General features: G+C 48.5%; 1 protein-coding gene across 1 annotated transcript; it reads left to right on the forward strand.

The window, feature by feature from the left end:
* The first annotated feature begins 272 nt into the window (after nucleotides 1–272).
* On the forward strand, nucleotides 273–22,792 carry LOC103173128 (deleted in malignant brain tumors 1 protein-like). Its single transcript, XM_042346055.1, has 4 exons — nucleotides 273–627; nucleotides 3,308–3,343; nucleotides 5,763–6,095; nucleotides 22,494–22,792. Exons 1-4 carry the CDS (start codon nucleotides 603–605, stop codon nucleotides 22,790–22,792), a joined length of 693 nt encoding a protein of 230 aa, XP_042201989.1. The 5' UTR covers nucleotides 273–602.
* Nucleotides 22,793–23,010: the final 218 nt, after the last annotated feature.

The following is a 23,010-nucleotide window of genomic DNA, read 5'->3' on the forward strand; positions in this document are numbered from 1 at the left end:
GAGATCGGAAATCTGTGCTATCTCCACTCTATATTTTCTTACAAATGACTCCTCGTATTGCTCCATCCAAATATTTCATAGAGTTTCACAGGAATAAATGTAGAATGCAGTGACACTATGTTTGTGGACGGATACACACACACAGAATTTGATGACAGCAATGTCCCAAGAACAGGCGTAAAATTAATGATTAATATTAATCTGAGGAATGGTACAATGTGACACCAGTTGGAGCTCACTTCTCCTTTGCACAACATTCGTCACGCTGTTTGTCCACGGCAGCCCACATCTTCCTGTCAGGGCTTTCCTCGCCGCAGAAACAATAAACTACTGCGGTGTGTGTATGATAGAGAGCGAGAAAGAGAGAGAGAGAAAGAGAGAGAAAGAGAGAAAGAAAGTCTGAATTTCTGCTTCCCAGCTACGAACATCGCTCAGTATCGATCGCTGGTGTTCGTCTGTGTGTGTGTGAGTTTGTCACACTCAGGCTGTGTGTGTAACAGAAATTTGAATGATTTGGGATCACAGAGCTCAGTGAACGTGAAAAAAGCTGCTCCTCAGCTTCCAGGTTCGTCTCTTGGCCCGAGCTCCTCCTCATCCCCGTCATGGAGACGTTGTTCCTCATCTTTGGTGAGTGTCGGTTCTAACTCAATCTCAAGCCCAGTCAGAGAGACGGAAAGGAGAGGAGTGAGAGGCGATTTGCTTGATCCTTCCTACTCCAAATCCATGCCACGACCCATTCTGCTTTACCCCATCTACGCAGCATCGCTCGTCTGCATCACAGACTCACACGGCAGGCCGCCAGCACCCTCTACATCCAAGCGTGACTACGGAAACTCCCTGCTTGTCGGCCTCCCAAATCCTCCATCCAAAGGCTGCAGATCCTCCTGATCTCTGCAGTTCGTGTCCTCTCCTACATCAAGCTCCGTGACCCTATCACCCCATCCTCACCAACTTCATTGGATACAGTTCAAGATACTGGTCTTCCGGTCTTCCACCAATATCTCTACCCTTAAACCGCTGAAACCCTATTCCATGCCTTTGTCAACACTCGGCTGGACTACTCTGACGCCCTCCCCGGCGGTCTCCCATCCACTACTATCCATAAAATCCATATCATTCAAAACTCTGCCGCCCGCATTCTCAACCGAACCAAACTCCGCTCCCCGATCACCCCAGTCCTGGCCAGACAGCATTGGCTCCCTATCCCAGAGAGGATCGAGTTGAAGATCCTCACCCTTGTTTTAAAGTCCCTGCACTCCTCTGCACTCCACGACCTCTCTGACCTCCTCTCTCTTCAAAACAGTAATCGTTGCCGTCGTTGTTCCGGGTCTGACCTCTTCCTCGTCCCCCGAGTCCTCTTCACTCTCGGTGGCAGTGCCTTGAGCCACTATGCGCCGAGGCTCCGGAACTGTCTTCCTCACTACCTTCGGCTCGCACCCTCCCTTACATTTCTCAGGTCTCTGCTGAAGACATTTTTTTTCGATCGCGCCTTTGGACACATTCCCTCCCCTCCCCCTGGCGCGACCAGGAATCCGTTACTGAAAAGCGTTCTGAGACGCCATTGGGTGTGTAGGGCTCTATATAAATCCAAGCTTTTGTTGCTTTGCTTGTTATTGTTGTTGCCTTCACCTTTAAAATCCTCCATAACGTCGCTGACCCGTACATCTGCAATCTTCTGAGCTTCTACAAGCCTGTCCGCTCCTTTCGCTCAGCGAGCTACGGCCTGCTCCACCACCATCGACCTTTGGCATTTAGGCCTTCAGCCGCTTTACCGCCACCCTTTGGAATTCCATCCTACAGCAGCACCAACCACAACCAACCCCCGCCTCGTGCTTGCTTACCTCCTTCAAGAACCTTTTCAAAACCTCCACTTTAAACGAGATTTCGATTTCCCTCCTTCCACTGCACTTCAGTCTCCTTGATACTGATCCCAAGATCTGTCTATGCAGCGAATAGTTAAGTACATCCGACATGCAATGCTACATACATATGTATTGCTTTTTTGTTGATTGAGCAGTGGAATGAAGAAAGAGGGTTGAAAGGGAAGCAAGGGTAGAGAGGCGAGCGATAGAAGAGGAGGGACCAGGGAAGGATAGAGGCGAGAGTGAGAGCACATAGAGAAGAGGGAGAGTGTAGAAGAGTGTGAGTAAGGGCAGATAGGAGTGAGATGATTAACGGGGGAATTGAGAGAGGAGGGAGTGCGGGAGCGAAAGAGCGAGGTGAAAGACAGCGGGAAGAGCGAAGGTGGAGAGGATGAGTGGCAGAGTGCTTGTACTGGGTAAAGTGTGGGTGAGTGAGAGGGGGAGATGGAGTCTTAGGGCGATTGGGTGGAGCGAAGGGAGCGAGAGGTGGAAAGCATATGAGTGGGAAAGGTTGAGGTCAGAGTGAGGTGGAGTGGGGGAGGAAGAAAAATATGGAGTGGTGGAATGAGGGCTAGCAGGAAGGGGAGCAGGAGGGAGAGAGGGAGGGCAACATGAGAGGGAGAGAGAGAGAGAGAGGTGCAGGGAGTCGGAAAGGGAGGGAAAGTGGCAGAGTTTGGGGAGGGGAGACGGAGTGGGAGGGTTAGAGTAAAGGGAGGCGGAGAGGCAGTGACGATTCAGTGAGATAGGGAATAAGGGACGGAGGGAGAGAAGGAGGGAGGGAATGAGAAATTCCTGATGTTGCCACCGGTACAGAGAAGTTTGAATGGGTATCGAGGTCTTTGCAACAATAAATTTCTCTTCGTCGCCTCCTCGCATGAAGCTGTATGCCTACATAAATGCAAGTTGTCCAAATGCACATTGTTGTTGATGGGGAACGTCATAGGAGAAACCAGGAAAAAAAGCAAAGGGTGAGCAAACTCCTTACCGAAAGGGAAACACAGTGTGCTCTAACTATTAACGGGATTTGAGATGAATTCCTCTGTTTCCGTACTGTCACCAAAAGCCATCTTCTCCACGGCTCGAAACTGAAACACAACCGATTTTTGCACAGCAAATGACGTTCAGCCAAATGCTGTGTTTCTTAGTCTATGACAGAATTCTTGGTTCAGTCCGATTGACTCCGCATCCCATCGTATTTGTGCTGGTGCTCGCTCACCCACTCGAGCTCTCTATTCTAACCCCATTCCATGCATTCTTTACCTCCCTGTCGTATCTGTACTGGTCGTCCTCCCCCATTGGAAGCTTTTCCGGCGATGGCATTAAATTGCTGCCCTGTAGATGAGGACCGACCGTTTACGATGTGAGAAACTGGGAAGATCAGATCCATGATTGTGAGAATTATTGCATTGATAACTCCTGACTTGATCTATTTTTTCCTTCTGCAGTGATATTTCTGGAGAGAAAGATGTTGGAATCTGCAGGTTAGTAACACAATGTCACAGCCAGAAGCTGCTGAGGTAACATTAGTGGCTGAGATTGAGACTGGGCTTCTCTTCACTTCCATCTGGGGATGAGGAGTAGAAACCATCACACAATCCGGGGGAAACGCAGTGGGTCACTTGGTGGGCTTGTGTGTAGAGGCCACAAGGATGCCCGAATATTACTAATTAATGCAGCTCTACCTTGAGTGGTTCATTTCTTTGGTCGTGGGCTGTGACCTGGGAGAGAGGCCGTGCACTGGGGGGAGAGAATGTTCCCGGGGTTAATGGGCTTGCCCTCGCGGAAGCGGCTGTGCCTCAAGGGCTTGTGCAAGGGAAAGTGGCTGTAACCGGAACAGGTGTGTGGGGGCCGTCCTGTAGTGCCCTGGAGTGTTTGTGCCCCTGGGAGATGCTGTATCTGTCGAATGGCTGTGCCTTGCTGGAGCTGGGCCTGGTTGGAGGTACACTGTGGGCGGTGGGGTTTGATCACTTGGTGTCTGGGGGAGGCTGTGCTTGGTGCTGTGCATTCGACTGATGTGTCCTGGGGTTAGAGGATGTGCCGCCGGGTTGCTGGGCGTGTTGCCTGAGCACTGGCTGAAGGAGCTGTGCCTTGGAATGATTTAAATTGAGGAGGGTCTTTGCCCTTAGGAGGCGCTGTTCAATTTATTTGGGCTGTGCCCTTGCGTGGCTCTTTGGCCTGGGGCGGTGTCTGTGCCTGGGGTTGTGTGTTCCTGGGTAAGGATGTCCCTGGGTGCTGTGCCCTTTGGACGATGTGGCTGGGCAATAGGTGAATAGCCGTGCCTGTGTGGTGCTGTTCTGAGGCACAGAGCCTCCTGGACACTGCCCGTCCCCAAGCGGTTGCATGCGGGAGGGGCTGATCCCTGTGGTGCGCTATGCCTGGGGTTTTGGGTGAGATAGTTTTGTGCCTTTGTGGGGCTGTACGTTGTGTGCTACGGATTGTGCCTCGCTGCGATGGGCTCTGCAATGAGGGATAGTTTGTGTCTGGGGCAGGAGGTTGTGCCCTGGGTCGGCGGGGAGACTGTGCCCTGGGGTTGGGACTGCTCTCGATTTCAGTTTGGTGGTGGGTGCTGTGGTCCTCTTGATCCTGTGTTCCTCTTGTATGATATGCCGATATTTTATACCCCCACCAACCCCCCCACACACCCCGGAGTGATTATGCCTGAGCTGGCAGAGCTGTGAGGCTGCAGCTCATACCATGTTGCACTGTTCAGTTTCTATCTCTCTGTGTTTGCATATGAATTATGTAACTTGTTTTGTCACACACCTGATCTATAAATGCACTAATAAAACGACAATATCTGTCTCTGTGCGTGCATCTGTGTGTCTGCCAATAGCGCATTAACCGATTTAAGAAGAGAACTGATTTACGTCTCAAAGGAAATGTCTTGCATGGCCGAATGGCACAAGGACACTTTTGGAGATTTCCTACCATTGATCGATGAAATAGACAGTTAACTCTGTCCCAAATTATGAGGTTTGCACGATATTCCGCAACAAAATCATTCTGTTCTCGTGAGATACATATGTTGTAATTTATACGATACATAAGCAGTAATATACTCTGTAATAAATTTTGGGCGGAATCTGGGCAAATTTTGAGGGTAATCTCCAATCGTTGTATTATGTATAATAATCTTATATAATTTATATTTTTAATGTATTATTTAACGTTAAGTATAACAAAATAGTATAACATATAACAATCTACTGTGATCTTAAATACATTACAATAATATTATCCTTGTATTTAATATAGCGCCAAAACATCTCGTTGCGCATCACAGAACCAATTGCTTTATGAAACGTCTATGTATTTTGTGGGCGAAACGCGGCAGCCAATCGCGCAAAACGGTGTCCATCAATAGCTATGGACCGAGCGAATAAATTATTATATTTTTGAATGAATTATTATCCCCTGCAAGATGAGTCCCTCATTGACTAATGGGTTCCTTCTGGCTGCCCTGTAAACAGAGGCATTTGGAGTGCGGAAACTTGCCTAAAAATTCGTACTGCTCGGCAGTCTAAATATAAAGTACAAAAATGTAATATAATGTATAATAATCCTAAACAAGTATAAAGGTTTAGTATCATTATAATAATCTAATGTAAAGTATAACAATATACATTATAATACCACTATCCTTTGCTCGCAAAAGTAGCTGCAACGAGTACAGTTAGTTGTGTAATGCTGCTGTTGACTTGACATCCGGGTTGCGGACTGAATATCGCCAGCACTCACTGCAACCATTATAATCATTGTTATTGCTGTTGTATTGATTACCACCCCGAGAATCTCCCAATGTGATTGGTGCTCCGCACATGTATAATGTATTGTATCATCCTGGCTGACTGCAAGTCCAATAGTGATCAGAATCTCAATATTTTGTGTGATGTTTTACAGAGGGTGCGAGGGTGAGGCTGGTGAATAGCGGCAGCCCGTGTGCCGGAAGAGTGGAGGTTTACCACGATGGACAGTGGGGCACAGTGTCTGGCTTTGGCTCTGGTGCCTCTGGTTGGGATATGTTGGACGCGGCTGTGGTGTGTAAGGAGTTGGGCTGTGGAGCCGCGCTGTCAGCATCAGGAGACGCTCACTTTGGCGAAGGCTCAGGTCCCGTTGTGGCGCGGTATGTTCGGTGCAGATGGATCGATTCTGCTCTGAGGCGTTGTCCCTCATGGGGTTGGCGTCATTATAACTGGATTTCACACTCCCATGATGCCGGCGTCATCTGCTCAGGTAAATAATTCATTTTCTGATCGTTTTTGATTCCTCATGTTTTCGGTAAACCACAACTTGAGAAAATAGGTAAAATTTTCTGCCGACAATATTATAGCTTAAAATTAAATCTGGGAGGTGGCGTCCATGCACCTCGAGTCACTATTCGGCGTCAGAGTTATCGGCGTCGTCTGTTCATGTAAATAACTCTGCCTCTGATTATCACCTTGTACTCGGAGGGGACTGGTGATTACGGGAGGTGGAGAACTGGGTTGCGAGCACAAGTCCAATTAGCATAGAGGGAGAGTACAGGCTTATGTTTAGCTCAAGCGGTGGTGTGGTGTGACCAGAGGAGGGGTGAGCACATGGATGCTGGAGCACAGGGGATTGTTAAACGTGGGGAGGATGTGCACAGCGGGGTGAGCCATGTTGGTGTGACCACAGAGTGGTAACAGTCTAGCAATGAGCACAGAAGGTAAGCACAGAGATGTGAGCTCAGAAATGTCAGCACAAGATGGTGAGAATATGGCGGGAGAGCTTGCGGCTCAGATCATGGTGGATGCTGAGAATAGGGGGTGAGCATATGGCTGGCAGCACGGGGGCGTGGTGGGAAAAAGTGGGTATTGTGAGCAGTAGGGGCGTGCAATAAGTGGAGAATATGGGGCAAGTGTACGATACGAGGCTTTGTAAAGAGTGGGGTGATGAGAACAGGGGGTGAGCACAGTGGAGCTGAGCATAGCGTAGCATAATGTTGGAGCACAGGATGTTGAGCAAAAGGGATTGAGCACATGGGACGTATGCACATGAATGTGTTGAGCACAGGCAGCGGTGAGCACAGGGACAGTAAGAATTGTGAGGGTGAGCAAAGGGGTGTATGAACCCCGGGTTGGGGGGTAATTGGGGGTGAGCAACTTATGGATGAGTATAGGGCGATGATAAAAGTTCGTTGAAAGTATGGGGATGAGCACAGCAGGTTTGAGCACATAGGTGCGAGCTGAAGTTGGAGAGAATATTTCGGGTGAAGGTTTAGTGAGCGGATGGGTTAGTAATAATAATAATAATCCGTGCATTTGATATAGCGCTTTTCACGTCAGGAGGACGTCCCAAAGCGCTTCACAGAACACACTGTAAAGTGAATTGACTCTATAATTGTGGGCGAACGCGGCAGCCAATTGCGCACAGCAATGTCCCACAAACAGTTGTAGATTGAAAATGACCAATTTATTATTGTTTTGGGTTTTGCAGGGATTATCATTAGGCTCTGTGTGGAGTAAGGAAATTTTCCCAAAGTTTCGCCCTGCCTGGAATTGAGCTCAGGTCTCTCGCTTACAAAGCGAGTGCTCTAACCACTGAGCTACAAGACTCCACTTTGCGTGCAGAAGATGTGAATATATGATGGTAACCACTGTGGGGAGTTGAAGCAATAGGTGGGAGCCCAGTGTGATGAGCACAGTGGTGTCAGGGGTGTGGCGTGTTTCTGCACAGGGCGACGAGCATAGGGGGTGTGAGCACATAGGTAATGAAGAGTGCTGCAGCTCAGTGGACAGAGCGTTCGCCTTGCATACGAGATTCCAGGCAGGGCGAAACCTTGGGCAAGTTTGCTTACTCCACACGCCAAATGATAATCCCACCAAAAAACAAAATACAATAATGATTGGCCATTTCCAATCCATGGCTGTTTGTGGGACACAGCTGTGCGCAATTGGCTGCTGCTTCTCGTCCACAAATATACGGTCGATTCACTTTGCAGTCTATTCTGTTAAGCGCTTTGAGACGTCGACGAGACGCGAAAAGCGCTGTATCAAATGCAACTATAATTATTATTATTGGGACAAAACCAGGGGGTTTTGCACAGGGCTGGTCGGGTAGTAAGGACAGGGTGTGAGCACAAGGCGGTGAGAATAGGGCGGCTGAACAAATGAGGTTGAGAAAAGGGTGGTGACACAGCGATTTGGTAAGCACAAAGTGGGGGAAGGGAGGAGAAGAGAGGGAGGAGAAAATGGTGAGGGGTGCACAGGGTGGGAAAACTGTGGAATGCGAACAGTAAGAGGACATATGGACGGGAGAAAACAGGGCTTTTGCATTGGGGGGTGAGAACAGGGAGCGGAATGAGTACAGCTGTTGAGCACATGGCGGGTCAGCATTGGGAGGGTGAACAAAAGTTTGGTGTGCATATGGGAGGTGTGAGCATAGTGAGAAGTGAGCACATTGTGGTGAACATAGTGGGGCGGGTGACCACAGTGTGTTGATCGTGGGGGCGTTGGGCTTAATGGGGTTGAGCACAGGGTTTGTGAGCACAGGGTGTTAATAACTGAGGGATGAGTTCAGTGTGGTAAGCACAGAGATTTGAGCATACTGAGTCGGACAGCATAGTTGGGTGAGCACTGGTCAAGAGTGAGTGGTTACACAGGGAGGGGGCTGAGAAAAGGTGCACAGGGGCTCAGTACAGAGGTGGGGAGAGAGCACAAGCGATGGTTTGAGCAAGGAAATTGGTGAACATAGCGGTTGGTGAGCACAGGGTGTTGAGGACTGGGGTTGAGCACAGGGGCTGAGTAGGTGGGGCTGAGTAAAGCGTTGGTTGTAAGAAGAGGGCGAGGTGAGGTTAGGCGACTGAACACAGGGGGCTGCGCAAAGGGGAAATAATACAGGGGGCTGATCAAATGTGGAGCTGGGTGACCACAGGGAGCTAAGCATAGTGCGGGTCGGGGGTAAAACAGAGGGAGGAGCTTAGAACAGGGGATGGCACGCACTGTGATATGAACAGAAGGACGGGGGAGAGCAAAGTTAGGGTGCACAGCAAATTGGGAATGAGCTCAGGGAGCTGAGCACAGCACGCGGTGTATTGAGCATAGGGGCTAAGTACAGGTTTCTGAGTAGAGAGTGGGATATAGCAAACATGGAATTTAGTACAGGGGAGTACACAGTGTATAAGCACAGTGGCTAATAGCCCAGGGTAGAGCACACTGGTGGGTGAGCACACGAGTGGTGAACGGGGATCTGAGTGAAGGAGGTGATCCTAGAGGTTTAGAAGAGGTTGGTAGCGTGTGTCCAGCGAAGAAGCTCAGGAAAGTGAATGATGAGCACAGGTGGTGAGCACAGGGAGGTAGAGTTGAGCACCAGTTTAGGTGAGCTAAGTGGCGATGAGCGGAGGCGGCTGAACACAGGGATTGAGTACTGAGAATGAGCACAGGATGTGAGCACAGGTTTTGAGAGCAATGGTGTACAGCACAGGGGCGTGAGCACCGCGGATGAGCACAGTCGGTGAGCCTAGGTGGAGTACAGGGCGTGAATACAGGTTGTGAGCATATTGAGATTGAGCAAAGGATTATTGAGAACATCGGCGGTTAGTACAGGGGGAGTGAACAGATGAGAGAAAGCACATTAGGTTAGAGCACAGAGGGTGAGCAGAGAGCGTGAGCACAGTGGGGTAGGATCACAGGGGAATGGGAGAATACGGAGAGTTGTGCACAATTGGGGGGAGCACTCATCTCACAATCACATTGCAACATCTTACATACATACATACACAACACACACACATACATACATACATAATGTGCCACCCTCAGCACTACGGCACATTAAACCAATTTACACTCACACACACACAACCGCAGACACACACACAGAGACACACAGACACACACGCACACACAGACATGCACACACAAACAGACACAGAGACACACACACAGCGCCATCCTCAGCATTGGTTGCACATCATCGACTCACTCTCTCGCTCTCACATCGTATGTACACACAGCGCCACCCTGAGCAATGGGGAAACATTACAGCTGATAATCACACACACACACAAATAGCGCCACTCTTCGCACTGGAGGCACATTGCAGCCTCTCTCACACACAGCGCCACTCTCAGCATTGGAGGCGCGTTGCAGACTCTGTTTCACACCCGCAGCGACACTCTCAGTACTGGGTGCACATTACAGCTTCTCTCGCTCATACACACCAACACAACGTCGCCCTTAGCACTGGCGGCACACTTCAGTCTCTATCTCTCCCTCACTCCTCACAGCGCTACGCTTAGCACTGGGGCGCATTATAGCCTCTCTCACACATGCATGCGCACAACTACTCACACGTAACACCACCCTCAGCACTGGAGGAACGTTACAGCCTCTCTCGCAAACACAACACCATCTTCAGTATTGGGGGCACACTTTTGGGCTCTCACTCACCCACAGCGCCATTCTCAGCGCTAGGGAAACATTACAACTGCTTTCAAACACACATCGCGGGACCCTCAGCACTGGCGTCACATTACAGGCGATCACTCAACCACAGCGCCATTCTCACAACTCAGCACATTAAAGCATCCTTTGCATACAAGCACACGCACAGACAGAGACGCACACACTATTATTATACCGTAGGGGCACAATAGACTCTCTTTGATACGCACATAATGCCATTCTCAGCACTATGCAAACAACCACAGCGCTTGACTCAGCTTTCGGGACATATTTGCAGACTCTCGCACACATTCAGCGCCGCTCTCAGCACTGAAGGCACATTACAGCCTCACTCGCACATAAACACAGGCATACAAACAAACACACAACGCCAACCTGAGCACCGAAGGCACATTGCAGCCTCTAACACACACATACACAAACCCACAGCGTCACCCTAGGCACCGAAGGCACTTTACGGCTTTAAACATGCACATACACACACAAAGAAACACTTACAAAGCGCAATCCTCAGCACGGGGGCACTTTTCTAATGACACACACCAGCCTCCTCCGCATCATAATTTGGTGACCTGAATTGCAAGTACGGTTCACTAATTTTTATTGCGCTCAGTTGTGTGTCATTTTCAAACACGTAACGATTGCGATGATCCGAACTAAACACTAGTAGTTCTGTGTAACCCACCAAAAATGGGAATTCCCCTTTCATTGAAATGCAATGTGCACTATCTCTCTGGAGGTATGCATCCTTGCTAACTAAACACAGACAATATAAGTCGTAAGATGGCAAAACTGTGTTGCCTCGCTGACTTTCCTGTGCTGTTGTGGTACTGCTGGATTATAATATCATTTAATAATAATATAATAATTATAATCCTTGCATTTGGTATATTTGATATAGCGCTTTTCACGTCTTCTCGACGTCTCAAATTGCTTCACAGAAAAGACTGTAAAATGAATTGACCCTATATTTGTGGGCGAAATGCGGCAGCCAATTGCGCATAACAGTGTCCCACAAACAGTCGTGTATTTAAAATGACCAGTATAATATTGTGTTGTTGTTTTGGAGTGATTATTGTTATATGTATCCGACTCCGCAAATGACACCGCTCAGTGCAATGTCTGCCAAACTTTTACAGGTTTTATGCATTCCTGATTACCCAACCCTTGATTACCATCATAAGAGGTTGAATAACTGGGTCTCCTTGGTGCCGAATTGCAAACAGTTTCATGCAAATGTACAGCACATAAGAACACAATTAGGATCATCGTGTCTGTACCCTCTCTCAGAAAGAAAAGCCAAATTTAGAATATCCCACTGAGGTATAGCATTGAATGATCAATACATCGAATGTTTGAGAGAGCGCCTCAGGTAGACCGATCTTTGAGCGTCGCTTTGCAAAATAAAGTTACTTTTTTGCGTCAGGGATAAGTGAAGCTGTTGAAAAAAATTATTTAGGACTTCAAATGCCGCTGAGCGCAAGGGGATTAGCACAGGGGCGTCAGCAGAGGGTGAAGCTCACAGGTGGGTGAGCACACTGAGCTGACCACTGCGGTGAAGCACATGGGACGCACCACAATTGGATGAGGAAACGTGGTGGAACATAAGAGCTTGTGCACAGAAGAATGACCACAGATTACCACCAAAGGGGGCTGGTGGTGGATGGTGTGGGGGGCGAGTTCTGGTTTTTGAGCAGTATAGTCGTGAGCAAAGTGGGGATAGAAACACAGGGCGAGTGCAGCAAAGAGTGTGGGTAGCACAGTGAGAGTAAGCAAATGGGAAGTGATCTTAGGGAGGTGAGCACATAGGGGTGATAGCAGTGGGTGAGAGAACAGTGGGAGTGGGCAAATGGTGGTGAACGACATGTGGGTGAAAACAGATGGGAGAGCACAGGGGCTTCCACAGTATGAAAACACCAAGGTTTGAGCAGAGGAAGCTGAGTAAATTGGGGGATCCAGATGGCGGAAATGAGGGGTGGGATGGAGGCAGTGGGTTGGGGGTTCGCGTGTTGAACCCGGTATGGGATGATGGGAGTGCGGGATCGCGTGTTGGTGGGGTTTGAGCGCAGCGTGGGAACAAATTGGGAGTGGAAGCACGGGATTTTGCAGCAAATAGGTGTTGAGGGATGCATAAGGATGCGGCTGAGTAAATAAGGGAGAGAGCACAGGAGCCTGAGCACAGGGATGAGGCTGAGAAAAGTTCGTGGTGAGCCCAGGGCGCTGAGCACAGAGAAGGGTGAGCAACAAGATAATTAAGCACAGTGAAGGTGCACAGGGTGTGAGTAAGGGCTGTGAGCACAGTGGGTGTATGCAGATGGAGGCGGCTGAGCAAAGCTACAGATGAGCAAAGGTGGATGAGCACAGAGTATGTGAGCACAGTGGGTGGCAGCACAGGTGTTTTCAACACGTGGTGGGTCAGCACAGGTGTGTTCAGCAAAGGTGTGTTGAGCACAGGGTTTCAGCACAGGAGATTCAGCTCAAGGGAAGTGAGCACCGTGGTGTGATTGCAAATGCCAGGTGAGTATAGTCGCTGTTGACCACAGGGTGTTCAGCACACGATGGAGAAAGACAGGAGGCGGGCACTGTGGTGTGAGCAAAGCGAAGTAGCTCAGCGAACAGGATGATGAGCACTAACATGTGAGCACATTGTGTAGCGGGTGAGGAAAAGAGTAGTGGAGCTTGAGGGCCGTTATACAGGGTGTGATCACAGGGACTGTTCACAGTGGGGATGAGCAAGGAGGGTGGTTTGAGCTCAGTGCGGTGCTGAGCATGGGGTATGGTTACAGGGTGGGAGGAACGTAAATGTGGCAGCACAGAGCTGGTGAACATAGGACGGTGTAGGCAAGGCGAGGGGACGATGTAAATGGGGTGAGCACGGGGAGATGAGCACACGGGATGACCAAATGGTGATGAGTACAAGTGAGCATAGTGGGATGTGATAACGGGGGTTGAGACCCAGGCCTGAGCAGATAGGTAGTGAACATAAGAATCGGGTGAACACATGGCCTGGTGAGCCCGGGTGGTTGTGAGCACAGGGGTTTTAGCACAGACACCTTAGCCCAGGGGATTTAACACGGTAATTTCAGAACACGGTGTGTGTGTGAGCACATGAAACTAAGCACAGCGGTATGGACAAAGGAAGGGGGTGAGGAAGAGGAGAGGGGAGCAGAGGCAGTGTAAGCAGGATATGTGAGCACAGGGTGTGTGAGCAAGAGGTGCGAGGAAAGGATTGTGAGCACAAAGTTTGTGCATGGGTAATGGGTTCATCAAAGAGGGGCTGAGCACAGTGAGTGTGCGCAGGTAAGGTGTTCAGCGAAGAGTGGGTGAGCAAAGGGGATTGATTACAGTGGTAGTGATGTGCATGTTCGGGTGAGCACAGTGGGGTGGTGAGCATACGGGGATGAGGATAAGTTCTGAGCAGACAGTTCTTGTTGAATGAGCACAAGTAGGGATTTTGAGCTCGGAGTCGGTTAGGACAGGTGTTGGAGAGCACAATGGGTGGTGAGCAGAGGGGCAGAGCACAGGGGATTGAGCAAAGGGAGCTGAGCACAGGTGGTGTTTCAGCACAGGAAGGTGACTGATTAAAGGTTTTGGTGAGCACAGGTTTGTACACAGGGTATGTTGTGGGAAGAAAGAGTAGTTTGCACAGTAAGGGGCAGGGATGTGAGCACAGGGGATGTGAATACACGGGATGTGAGCACATCGGATGTGAACACATGGTGGTGGAGCTATGGAAGGGCGCACAATGTGTGTAAACATTGAGCTGAGCTCAGTGTGATAAGCACAGAGGGGAGAGCACAAGGCAGGCTAAGCACAGTGAGAGGCTGAGCACAGGGAGAGGTGAGCATACGATTGGTTGAGCACAGGGGTTGGAGCACAAAGAAATTGAGCACAGGGCGGGTGAGCATGGGGGAATGAGCAGATGGAGTGAGCATATGAGGTGAGCAGCGGAGATGAGCACAACGGGACGGGGAGTTAGTAGAGTGAGGGTTTGGAGCTACAGGGGAGGTGAGCACAATAAGGCGTGTGGAGCTACAGGAGACTTGAGCATAGTGGTGGGGGACCGAGTTTCAGCCTAGTGGATGTGAGCACAGGGTCCGGAGCACAAAACGCTGGGTACAGGTGAGTGAACGTACGGATTGAGCACAGGGTGGGGGTGTGCTCAAAGATGGCGGGTTGAGCAGAGGAGTTGTCAGCCCCTGTATCAAAGAGGGAGCAAGGGTTCGGGGGGCATAGGGGTCGGCGTGAGCACAGTAATTGTGAGCCCAGTTTTGAGCACAAGGGTGAGCACCATGTATGAGCGCATGGGTTAGCTCGGGTGGGGTATGAACACAAGGTGTGTGAGCACATGGGGATATCATGGGGGTGATGTCAGAGGCTTAGCACAGGGGCTGAGCTCAGGGTTTATGCGCAGTGAGATGGCTTATCACAGGGGATTGTTAGCAGAAGAGGGGCAGAGCCCAGTTGTGTTGAGCCCAAGAAGCTTGAGCACTTTGGTGTGTGAGCACGGGTTGTGTGACACTGAGGTTGAGCACGGTGTGGGATGAAACCAGGGGAGTTGAGCACTGGTTGTTCAGCAGAAATTTTGAGAAGAGGGTTGAGCAGAGAGAGTGATAAGAGGCAGTGAGCAGAGGGGTTGAGCAGAGATGGTGAGCACATAATGGATGATCACGCGTGGAAGAGATCGCATGGAGTGGGGGAGAAAAGGAGAGGTGAGCACAGTGGTTGTACAAAGCGGGTGACAACAGTGGGGTGTCACAGGATGTGAGCAAAGTGCTGGTTAGCACAGTCGAGGTGAGCACAGGATGGGGGTGGGTGTTAACACAGGTTTTGAACACAGGTTGTGAGCTCAGATGCGCTGAGCACAGGTTGCTATCACAGGCGTGGTGATCACCGAAGGTGAGCAGAACATGGGTGAGCACAGAGGCTAAACAAAATGTTGGCGGGTAAGGCAGAGTGCACTTGCGTCGGGGTGAGCAACGGATGTGAGCACAAGAGATGGGAACAGCGTTGAACACAGTGGTTGAGCAACAACACCAACAACAATATTGCGTTTATAGAGCGCCTGTCACGTCGGGAGGAGTTGCTGTTGTTGTTGTGTGCTGGAGCACAGGGAGGTGACTGGACGACAGGAGTGTGGGGTGTTGGGTTTGTTGCGTGGGGTGAACATACAGGGCTAAGAAGAGGATGGTTGACGACTCGAGGGGGCTGAAGGCAGCAGATCTGTCTGAGCAAAGGAGTAGGCGCTGATCACAGTGGGAGGGGCTGATCCCAGAGTGTAAGAATGAGCACAGTAGTTAATGATTTATCACAGGAGGAAGAGCAGAGTAGAGCGGAAGAGGCTGATCAGAGGGAGAGATGCTTATCACTGAGCACTCGAGGAGGGACCTGTCACAGTGGGGTTTGGGAACAGGGTGCGAGGCTGAACAAATTAGGAGGTGCTGGGAACAGGGAAAGAGATTGAGGGTAGTAACTGAGGGATTTATATCAGGGCGAGAAGCTGAACACAGGGCTGTGGTGGGTGCGGAGGTGATTACAGGGGGAAGGGCTTATGACAGTGTGTGGAGCTGCTCAACTGGGATCTACATGTTCTGGTTCTATTGATTTGTGACTATTGATAGCTAAACAGTGGCGTGACTTAGGTCAACACATCAACAATAATTCACCATCTCTGCTGCCATCAGGTGGGCGCCCCAAGGCTTTAAATGTGTAGCTCTCGAACACCAGTTGTTTAAAACCACGTCCAATAATATCGATAATAATTTGACCAAAGGTTCCTATTCCAAGTCTCCAAGTAAAATTCCCTTCTGGTTTTGAATATGACACCGAAAACTGTAAACTCTACCTGGACAGACAGAAGAGGGAACAAGCCCGCCGAGCTCACACTGACTGTAAGCTCACACTGACCACGAGCAAATACTGACCCCGAGCTCACACTGACCCCAAAGCTCACACTGATCCCGAGCTCACCTCACACTAACCGCAAAACTCACACTGTCCCCCGACTCAAACTTTTTCCGAGCTGACACTGACCCCGAGCTCACACTGACACCGAGCTCACAGACAAGTGTTCAATTGCAGCTCAAATTATGCGTACAATCGAGACCCGGGTTAAAATCAGTCCATATTTCTGCTTCGTATTGAATCTCAGACAGAACAGTTTCTCAGGCTGACGCTGTGCTCATTGTCGATCCTGTTGTTCGATGTCACATCAAATAATAATAATAATAATAATAATAATCCTTGCATTTGATGTAGCGCTTTTCACGTCTTCTAGACGTCTCAAAGCGATTCACAGAATATACTGTAAAGTGAATTGACTGTATATTTCTGGGGGAACGCGACAGCCAATTGCGCACAGCAATGTCCCAGAAACAGTCATGGATTGAAAATGACCAATTTATTATTGTTTTGTTTTGGAGGGATGATTACGCCAGCAAGCCTCACTCGCTCGCTCACCCTCAAGTAACTTCACCGAGATGCCCCGCTCCTGTCTACCGCTCTCAAGGGACGTCAGAATGTCTCCCCTCCTTCACTGACAGGGACAAGCCAACTCTCTCCCTGGTAACTAGCGATTGATAGGAAAGAGAAATGTCTGATCACTGATTCCATGATGACATGTGATTGACAGGAGAGTGAGAGGTCTGCCCACTACCTCCCTGGTAACTCTCTCTCTGAGACGTTGCCCATTGTGGCCGAAAATCTCTATTATATTGCTGGTTTATTATATTATTGTAATTGATTTAAGTTAATTTGTTTCATCATTCTTCCTGTTAATATATTATTATGTTAGGTCAGTATATTGATATATCAGTATCAGTAATGTATTTCCTTATTATTGTCACTGATAGTCGTATAAATCAAAACCAACTTTCATTTACACAGCTAACTCCATGCCGGAATGACTCTATATTTTATACGTGAATCAAAGCATCCAATTGCACATAGTTACCACCCACAAAACTCTACATGTGCTACAATAAAGCTGTTTTTCACCCAAAAAACAATTACTTCACTTTACATAATATCTTGTGAAGCATTTTGAGACGTCTCGAATCCGTGATAAGACACGATATCAAATGCAAAAGCACAGGGCAGATTCGAAGCGGGTTTCTGCAATGAGACTTGTGGCTAAAAATAAGCTCTATGGGCACTCTGGCGTTACATGCTGCTGTTGCTCTTCCTCTGTGGGTAACTGTTGGAGCCATTTTGCAGGGAGAATTTTGTGGTTTGTACTTTATGTCCGGCAACGTTGCTCGGGTTACAATATAGCAGTAGTTCAGCTGCACGTCAGCCTTTGCCATTTGACACCATGTCCAATTCATACAGCTTAAATTGGGATGATACAGTCACCAGCACATTGAGAAGATGCCGACAGCTTTCCCAATATTAGCGAGAAATGAGAGAGCGAAAGAGAGAATCCCGAGTAAAATTGCGAGAGACGCAGAGTGTGAGGTTATTGCCAGTGTGAGAGACACAGAGGGAAACAGACAGAGTGAGAGTGTGAGAGCCAAAGAAGGAGAAAGAGAGACTGAGTGTGATAGACGCAGAGTGACTGAGAGAGAAAGAAAGTATTNAAAAAACAGTATGAGAGAGACTGAAAGAAAGAGTGTTGCGTCAACAACAGCAACAAAATTACATCTATAGAACGCCGATGAGGAGGACGTCCCAAAGCGCCAAACGGTCAGGTGTCGGGGCCCGAACACGGTTCAAGAGTGGCGTAGAGCTGAGCGAAGCCAGAAAGGTGGGAGGGAGACCAAAGGCACGGTCGAAGAGAAGGGTGTTGAGAACGGCATTGAAGGAGGCAAGAGAGGAATCTAGGCGAAGGGAAATTGGGATGGGGTTCCAGGGTGTGGGGGAAGAGAGGCTGAATACCTGGACACCGATGGCAGGGCGGGTCGGGCGGGAGACATGGAGAAGGCCGGAGCCCGATGAACGGAGGGAGCGGGCGGGTTGGTAGGGAGCCAGCAGGTCAGAAAGTTAGGAGGCGGCAAGGCCATGCATGGTTTTAAAAGTGAGGACGAGGTTCTTGAACTCGAAATCGGACAGGCTTTCTGAGGACACATCCCTGAGTAACACCGCACGACACGCTGCGGGGGTTGGAGGAGAAACCGTTTTGTCTCGACGAAATTGAGGCGGTGCGAAAGGTAAGACCTGAACCAGTCAAGGACAGAACTTTGAAAAATGAGGTGGCAGACGAGGCGGTGGTGGTGGATTGAGTGGTCCACGGCGTCAAAGGAGGCTGAGATCTCGAGGAAGAGGAGGCAGAGAGAGCCCTGGTCAAACATTCTCAAGCTGCCGTCTGTGACTTTGACCAGAGCAGTTTCCATGCTGTGGAACCTCGGAGACAACGTCTCTCTCAAGGCCCTTGGATAGGAAAGGGAGGTTTGAGTTGGGCCGGTAGCTATATAACGGTATATCTGGATAGCGAGATAAACTTGCCGGTTGCACCCGATATCAGTTTACACTTTTACGAGAAACATCGCAAAATGAGTGAAACAAGTTAAGAGCTGTTCACCGCAATGTGGTTGATTGTTTCTCATAAACATAGAACATGCCGATTTTATAACGACCCGAGATGATCTGATTCATCATGCGGTCACAGTAGTGAGTGCCAACATTTGGGATGTTATGGCATTCAGCAAAGCACCGTTGGGTTTTGAAACCAATATCTGCTGTTTACCACACACGCACATTGCTACCGAAGCGTTGACACAGTTGTTTCAAAACGGATCAATTAATTGTTCCAACAATTTGGCTTCCTTGTCCATTTTTGGTCCACAAACTTGGCTTCTGACTTCACTGGACTGACAAAGCTACACTGATCCTTTGATCATCGGCTCCTAATCTCGATCCTTTGATCCTCTGCTCCTAATCTCGTCGTGTGCATTTCCACTGCGCCCAAAATACAAAATGCCAACCCACATGAAAACATCACCGACAATTTACATATGTAAAACGCTTTCTACGTCAGTAGGATATCCCAGTGCGATGGACAGACATGGATTTGGATCTGTTGACGATTTTGAGTTTAGGAGGTGTGGGTGGATGGTTGGTAGATATAAGAGAGTGGCCGAAGGAGCGACAGAAGAAGAGGATCTTCAGACGGCCTTCAACGAGATAAAGTAGTGGGCAAGTTGATGGTACTGTATGGTAGAGTTCCAAAGGATGGGAGTCAGACAGGCTGAAGGTCAGACTGCCTTTGGTGAAGCGGAGGAATTGGATAAGGCCGGAGTCCGCTGACTGGAGGGAGTAAAGGTCTTTTTCTACGACCTCAGCCAAATTGCCAGCCTCATCTCGTGACTTCCAGGTTTACGGATCAATGTTCCTCTTAACCTGCCCTGCCCAGCGGTTCAGTGAATAGTCTTATTTTAATTATGATTATTATTATTTTATCATTGTTATTATTATCATTATTATAATAATTATTATTGTTCTTATTGTTTTATTATTGTTGCTATTATTATTAATTTTTTTATTTTTATTATTATGTCTGGAGCAGGATATGTTTTTAGCAATAGCCATTATAGATTTTAAAAAGAATTTCTTGTTGACAAAACTTAAGGTATTATCTGGGCTGCAACAGAAGCAGACAATTGAAATGAAGTGCATAGAGTGCATTTCAATTTCCCGAACGGCTTTCATAAAGACCACATGAGAGGATGCTGGCTGAAATCAGTGCTTGTTGTATCATGGGGGGATCTTGCAGATGGATTAAACAACTTGTTGAAATTCTCGGTTACGGCGACCGAAGAAACGCTTGAAGAGGAGAATCTTGAGACGGGTCTTGAATGAGCCAAGAAAGCGGGCCCGATTGAGTGGTAGTGGGGGTAGAGAGGCTTAAGGTAATCTCCACAATAATGGGGCGTGCAAAGTGTGTGAGGTGAAGCAGGCTGCAGCCCACTGAGCTAAGGCAGTGAACAGATTGGTAGGGGTTAGCGGGTAACAGAGCAAGTGGGAGCAAGGCTGTGGAGGACATTGAAAGTGAGGATCAGGATATTGAACTGTATCCTCTGAGTTAAGTGGTGCCAGTGAAGCAATGCGAGGATTGGAGGACACAGTTTGCAGTGTTCTGGGAGACTTACAGCCTGTTTAGTAAGGATATGCGGGGGTCACCAAATTTTCGTCGTCGATTCCTGTATGTGATGGAAACGAGGATGAGGATCTCGGTGGTCTTTGATGAGAGATCATGTTGCAGAAAGGCAATGTGTCCGAAATAGGGAAAGTAGTGGCTGTTCATGGCACGAATGTGTGTCATAAAGGATAGGTGAGAGTCGAAAATGACGCCGAGTTCAGTATTGGCTCCGTGAGATATAGAGTGCATCCAAGAAGGTTGATGCTGTCTGCGCCCGAGTTGTAGAGACGTTGACGGGAACCAAAGAGCAGGGCCTCGGAATTGTTGACCGTCAAGCAGAAAAGTTTAGCTCTCATCCAGCACTTGATGCCGATATGCAGTGTGTGAGGAACGGAGTGCTCCTGAACACTTACCTCCTCTCCTCTTACCTAAACGTTATAAATTCTGCCTTTGAGTGTTGCAGATCCTACATCTCACACCATATCCAGTTTGTCTGCATAGGTGGCTTCTTCTCCTGCCCTCGCACAGGCTCGTGTAGCGCTCTTCAGGGCTCTGTACTTGGTGCTCTCCTTTTCAACTTATATGTGTTCGTTGTTTATAGCAGATGGGATATTTGGTCGCAGAGGGTTATGCTCCAGCGGATTCCGTCGTAAAATTGAGGACGATCTTTTCTATAGGCCAAGCCCATAAGTAAGTAGAGCAGAGCTTTTTCACTTCTTAAAGCTCCTGTAGATTGAGACAGAAACGATTGTTGCACAAGTTGCTAAGAATACATTCTTTCATTGACTCCTGCTCTTACTCTCTCTGCCAATTAGTCCAGATGGTAAATGTACTATCCGTAATTAATACTTTACTATATTTACTTAGCTGCCTTACTGACGTCATATTGTTTCTTATACTTCTGTTCTGCCATACTGAGGACCCGTTATACCCACAGAAATTTACGCAGCTCCTGCTCAAACGCTGCAACATTGACCAATGGACCCATTGCTCAATGGAAAAGGATGTGTGTATGAGATGACGCAAACATCATGACAATGCTCAGACGCGACTGAGGTATGTTGCGTACTGAGCGAATAAACACACTACTCTCTGCAGTCCACTATGCAGTGCGTGTCTTCCTTGAATGCACGTTGTCGTGTAAGATGAACATCCCCTGGCCCACCAGCAATGATCGGGCTTTCGGACTAACTACATGCCCACTCTCTGTAACTCAATCCCAGACTGAAGTTCTGCAGCTCAGATGTTAGAGCACTCGCCTTGCAAGCGATAACTTGGGTTTAATTCCAGGCAGGGCGTAACCCTGGGCAAGTTTCCTAACTCCACACGCCTGGCAATAATTCCTCCAAAGCAAAACAATAATAAATTGGACATTTTCAATCCACTACTGTTTGTGGGACACTGCTATGCGCAATGGTCTGCCGCGTTTCGCCCTCAAATATACGGTTAGCTCATTTAGCAGCACATTCGGTGAGGCGTATTAAGACGTCCAGAAGACGTGAAAAGCGCTATGTCAACGTCAAGGATTATTTATATAATAACACATAATAATCTGAAGCGCTACACGAGGGGTGATTTGTTAATGCAAATTGTTGTTGTTATTATTTTTGTAACCAGGACTCGCTTGCTCACGCAACTCTATCATGGTCCGTATCAAGACGTTCCTCATTAACCACCCTCTTGTTTATCTTTCCCTTTCCAACGCACTTGGCAAACATCCCTTCCTCGGGTCTCAATATTCTATGTTCAATTCTATGTTCAAGTAGGTGAGTGTAATGTATTTTTAACTTTACACAATCCCATGCACTACCCGCGATAATTCTGATAATAGACTCTAAAGTGAATTGACTGTATATTTGTGGGCGAACGCGGCAGCCAATTGCGCACAGCAATGTCCCACAAACAGTCGTAGATTGAAAATGACCAATTTTATTATGGATTTTTGTTTTGGAGGGATTATTATTAGGCGTGTGGAGTAAGGAAACTTGCCCAAGGTTTCGCCCTGCCTGGAATTGAACTCAGGTCTCTCACTTGCAAAGCGAGTGCTCTAACCACTGAGCTACAGGACTCCACTCCACAAAGATCAGTGCGAGTGATTGTGAGATTATCTTCGCAGTATTTTGTTCACAGATTCGTTTCAGAAACCCGCAATTTCCCTGAAGCCAGATTCCCGGATGTTTGTGAAAGGAGAAAGCGCTGAGATCTCGTGTTCTGGGAATTATCCTGGCAGCAAATTCACTTTCTACAGAGACGGCAAGATTATCAAATCAGAACTAGCGCCAAAGATTCATAACGTGGTCACATTCACCCCATCGGAGATCAGCGCAGGACATTACTGGTGTGAATATACTGAATCAATGGACGGACGAGAGCGCACATCACCAGAGCGCGAACGCGTGGGAATCTCTATACTGGGTAGGAACGATTAGCTTGTCTCTCACAAACAAGGGTCAATCATTGCTAAATTGTGTCCAATCACATCCATCACAGCACGACCAACTCCCCACCCTCTTGTACGGTTCACTCTTTGGTTCGAACCCTCCCCTTCCCTCCTTGCTCCTTTCACCATCTATTTTTTCTCTCCACACACTTTATTCCCAACTCCCTCCTTCACTCCCTGCTGCACTCTTCCCCCAAATCTCTATTT

The sequence above is a fragment of the Callorhinchus milii genome, unplaced genomic scaffold (assembly GCF_018977255.1).
Source record: "Callorhinchus milii isolate IMCB2004 unplaced genomic scaffold, IMCB_Cmil_1.0 Scaffold274, whole genome shotgun sequence".
Taxonomy (NCBI): domain Eukaryota; kingdom Metazoa; phylum Chordata; class Chondrichthyes; order Chimaeriformes; family Callorhinchidae; genus Callorhinchus; species Callorhinchus milii.

Coding starts and splice junctions, on each gene's coding strand:
- LOC103173128 (XM_042346055.1), top strand. CDS start 603: ATGGAGACGTTGTTCCTCATCTTTG. Junction 628..3,307: donor GACGTTGTTCCTCATCTTTG/GTGAGTGTCGGT, acceptor TTCCTTCTGCAG/TGATATTTCTGGAGAGAAAG. Junction 6,096..22,493: donor TGCCGGCGTCATCTGCTCAG/GTAAATAATTCA, acceptor TTTTGTTCACAG/ATTCGTTTCAGAAACCCGCA.